Below are 4,824 nucleotides of genomic sequence, written 5' to 3'. Positions count from 1 at the left end.
CAGCTAACTGCTGTACAGCCCTGCATTACACAGCCCAGCTAACTGCTGTACAGCCCTGCATTACACAGATCAGCTAACTGCTGTACAGCCCTGAATTATACAGCCCAGCTTACTCCTGTACAACGCTGCATTATACAGCCCAGCAAACTGCTATATCGGGGTTTTTGGGTTAGAGATTCTTGAATTTCCTCACTTCTTCTGCTCGCATCTTTTTCTAAGTCCGGAATTTTATCGCTATTTTCTAGTTATACGAATTCTAGCGAGCAACAAACACGAGAGCTTCCTGTTCTGAATTAAAATACCACAAATAGATCAGAATATCTCCTTGATATTCGCAAAAATGTTTTTGTACTCTCTCTTTGGTTCAAAAAATGCGCATGGTCCAAAATCACAGGCAGCCGAGTGGGCTGATACTTTTATGAAAGCTACCGAGGGCTCATGTGGTGATGGGTCAAATCATGTGGCTTTGCTTTTATATCACATGAGCCATGCACGGCAGCGATGTACCTCAACGGGCGGATGGGATTGTCGCAAAGCTGTCAGGCAGCGCCACGAAATAGAACTTCCCGAAGAAGAATAAATGTCTTAGCGCAATAGAGCGTAATCATAACCTCAAATGATTAGTCAAGGCACCTCACTTAAATCTTTTTGTGGTTGATTTAAATGTTTTTATTAAAGTCTCAGTTTTATTAAGCTTCCTTCGTGTCGTGTAACTTATTGCTTATCTGCTTCAGTATAAACGAGCTGCACAAGTGATGCAATATAACTGCTCCTCAAGCATCACTAATTTTTTGTACCGCGATTTTACTTATCACTTTGTTAGATTCGTACTCATTATTCTTCATTGATTTTTTGCCTATTACATGCATATTCATTTAGAGAATGAGCCTGTTCACCTGATGATCCGATACTCGTAATACTTTCATTCTGTCGGTCGTGAAGAACTTTGCACCTGACTTTTGGTGAACGTTCTGTGAATAGTCAGTTATTTAGTGACATTTAAATTCGAGTTGTGATATTTACGAAATATAATTATTCTGACTAAAAATTTGAAAGCAAAGAATATTCCACAAAAATTCATATCTTTATAGAAAACGTTTCGGAGTCCAGCTCCATCGTCAGTTCGTAGAATCTAGAATATACATAGAAAGTCACAAGTTAATACAATTGAAAGCACAGAACACAATTAGAACCTAAATTTACAATCTATGTATATTCTAGATTCTACGAACTGACGATGGAGCTGGACTCCGAAACGTTTTCTATAAAGATATGAATTTTTGTGGAATATTCTTTGCTTTTAAATTTTTAGTCAACTTGCGATTAAAGCAAATAAGTGACATTAATACTATAATTATTCTGTTAGGAATAATTCGGGTTAGGGATTATTACCTGCACTGATTACCTACATTCTGCACTGATATTTACTTATGAGCACAACAATGCAAGCGTTCAATGGGCGCCCCCGTCGATGTCCTGCAGCCATGAAGTCAACTGGCATCAGGTTAATCATTGTTAAAGGTTAATTTTATGCTCGCAGTTGTGATAGCAAGAATGTTAGCAAACACCAGTGCTTATCAGGCGACGTCACTCACAGCTCTTGTAGCTCTGCAGGGCACGAGCAGCTGCTGCAGGCTGCTGCTGCTCCTGGCAGCCGCGGCAACCACAGCTTCTGCATGCGCACGTCAGGGTGAGTCTCTAGGTGCGGTTCCTTGTGGTTAATATGAATTGAATTAAAATAACTGGCAGTACATTGCTCTGACCTTTGCTTTCTCGGCATAACTTGTTATACCTTCATAACAGCATTATTATTTTCTGCAATCCCATACATGACTGCACATACATTCCCTTCGTAATCACTTCCCTCCTCATTAAATAAAATCTTATTCAAGTTACTCATTCCGGGATAAGCTAATATGCAGCCCGTCTAATAGCCCAAACACCAACGCTAATAACCGAAACAGACGCCCCAAAGTCTTCATCCTTTCTTGGATATAAATAAATTCTATTGAGAAAATTATTTAAAGTTATAATATCATTGAATACACAAAAATTGAATTGAAAAAGAGCAATCACATCGTGACCACAAAAAATTGAATACTCACATTAGCATTTTTAAATCAGGATATGAAAATTCTTTACCGCATTACTTGTGATTTGAGCAATTGTCATCAGTTATCGCTCAGAATAATTGACATCAGTTATCGCTTAGAAAAATTTTCATCAGTAATTGCTTAGAACAATTGTCATCAGTTATCGCCTAAAATATTTGTCTGACACACTAGAGAGGCGCCATATTCTCTTGGTAATCCCTCCTTCAATTAAATCTTTTTATAACTAAACGCTCACTCTGTGGTAAGCTCAGCTCCAGCCCGGCTAATGAACCACTCGCTTCTCCCCAAATCTTCCACCTTATTTCGATAACCATCAGGTGCGAAAATTTCGCTTACGGAAGTGCAGTAAAATCCGTTGAAATAATAGAATGAGCCTCAATTTTTCACCAGGTATTGCAAATCCAAGGCCATTTCTAAATTATTTTGTAAACCCTGTATATAGAACATACTTGAGATCGACATCCGGAATAATCAGTATATGGCAAAAAAGATTTATTACACAGCATAAACTACATGTCACAAGTATAATACACAGGGTATAATAAAAGATTACTTCGTGATCTCCAAAGATTTATCTTCCGTGTTCACACTTTCTCAATTATGGCCTTAACATAACCTACCGCATTACTTGTGATTGCAGGCCCGTGCAGCTCTGACAGTTTCAAGTGCTACAACACCGGCAACTGCATAATCCAGGGTCGGTGCAACGGATACAACCAGTGTGGCGACGACGACGACAGCGACGAGCGCGACTGTGAGTTGCCTGATGAGTCAAACGCTTCCGCGCAATTATACTGTCTTTTATTTCGAGTTAATATGATGATCTGTTTCTGCTCTTAACATTCAATTTTTTTCACGAATAACAAAATTAACAAATATAAGTATCCCTGGATTACATTAAATTATAACGTTTCGCTATCGAATTATTTTCATTGTTTCCCATGCATGCTATGACTAAGTCGAGTTATCGAATTAAACCTCTTCTGGGGCTTTCAAGACTTCCTTGATTTATCGCAGGCTGCACCGGCGACCATTTCGTGTGTGGCGACGGCAGATGCATCCACAAGCGTCATGAATGCGACAGATGGCACAACAACTGCGGGGACTGGAGTGATGAGAAGCATTGTGAGTACACGCTGATGTGATGAGTCAGTAAGTGTGTGTGTCATCACACCATGAGTCGGCTTAGGTATTAAATTAATATGATGGCTAAGTGTGCTCCACCCTCCCTGGTCACACAATTTATATTGGTATGTATAGGCATCATGAACCTACTTTCTTTGCTCTCACCTCTGTTTAACTCTGGTTGAAGAAACTATGATTCACCGCCGAGATTCGAACCTCTGCCAAGACTGCAATCGGACGCTCGCGAGCAGGCACCTTAGTCCACTCAGCTACGAAGACGGCAGTTACATAGCGTCGCAGTTTTTGCTTTGTGTTGCACGTGGTATTCATATGAGCGTCCTAGAATAAATAAAGAATATATTCTTGATTTTATGAGCAACTTCTTGTGTGAATGAATGGTATAGACGTCGCTCGTTAACATTACTATTGACAAAAGAACAGCAGTGAGTTGAAACACGAAACCACGAGTATTTGATAGCATATAAACGTTCACAAACCATTTAAAAACGCGTTTATTAGAAATTTATCTTCTTCCCTGATTAAATATAAATATATTTATAACTTATTTCAATATTAATATATTTATATCGCACGTCGGATTTCCTCGTCCGAAACTGCTTTGATTAAGTTTTCTACCTCATATGAAAATGTTAGAATCGGCCGTCAAATATTAGCACTGACTTAATCGCATTTTTAGAATTCTAAATATATTTCTCTATTGGAGGCATAGGAAACGTATCTCAGCGCTATTTCATCAAGAAACACTTTTCACCTCATGAAATCCATTGACTAATTTAACAACATAACGGTCCGCAGAACAGCTGGGCGAATTAACCGTATATTCAGTGGAGATACGTGACATTCATGGGCGGCGGCTCCACACAACCATCCCCTATGAGAGCATTCGGCACACCATTTTGCGCTACCACTAGTGTCACTACCACTAGTGTCACTACCACTAGTGTCACTACCACTAGTGTCACTACCACTAGTGTCACCAGCACCTTGTCTGACTGTGTCTCTCTGTCACCGCCCCCCTGGACCGCCAGCTCAGGGACGGCCTCTGGTCACTGGACCTTGTATGTCCACTGGCCGCCACTAGTGGCCACTAGTAGCTAACTAGTAGCGTACCCTGGTGGCCACTTTTAGTCCTCCGGTCTCCTGGTGGCCACTAGTAGCTGATTAGTAGCGTATCTTGGTCGCCACTAGTAGATCCCTAGTAGCGTTCCCTGGTGGCCACTAGTGGTGTATGACCTCATAGTGGCCACTAGTAGCGCATGTTTCTATTGGTGGCCACTAGTGGTGCAGGGTGCCGGCACTTCTGTTGTTGCCACTAGTGACTTAATCTGAAGTGCATTCCTTGCTAGTGCTCTACTAGTGTGTCACTAGTGACCTCACTAGTGCATGTATGCCACACGCTACTTCTCTGACCTCCACTAGTTGACCTCCACTAGTTGATCCCAGACTAGTTGATGTGAGTAACGTGAGTGACGAGAGTGACGTGAGTGACGTGAGTGACATGAGTGACGAGAGTGACGTGAGTGACGTGAGTGACGTGAGTGACATGAGTGACATGAGTGACGAG

The 4,824-nt window shown here is 41.1% G+C and overlaps 1 protein-coding gene across 1 annotated transcript in view; it reads left to right on the top strand.

Moving 5' to 3' along the window:
* Positions 1 to 1,540: 1,540 nt before the first annotated feature.
* Positions 1,541 to 4,824, top strand: part of LOC125178528 (low-density lipoprotein receptor-related protein 4-like) — a gene marked incomplete at both ends in the record, with an annotated part of 15,983 nt that continues 12,699 nt past the window's right edge. Inside the window, 3 exons of the mRNA XM_047882491.1 lie at positions 1,541 to 1,690; positions 2,765 to 2,868; positions 3,132 to 3,239. Coding sequence (XP_047738447.1) covers positions 1,541 to 1,690; positions 2,765 to 2,868; positions 3,132 to 3,239 — 362 coding nt within the window. The remainder of the gene's footprint in view (positions 1,691 to 2,764; positions 2,869 to 3,131; positions 3,240 to 4,824) is intronic.

This window comes from Hyalella azteca, unplaced genomic scaffold, assembly GCF_000764305.2.
Source record: "Hyalella azteca isolate HAZT.00-mixed unplaced genomic scaffold, Hazt_2.0.2 contig10596, whole genome shotgun sequence".
NCBI classification, from domain to species: Eukaryota; Metazoa; Arthropoda; class Malacostraca; order Amphipoda; family Hyalellidae; genus Hyalella; species Hyalella azteca.
The sequence above is the reverse complement of the archived record's forward strand: the minus strand, read 5'-3'. Positions and strand labels throughout refer to the sequence as shown.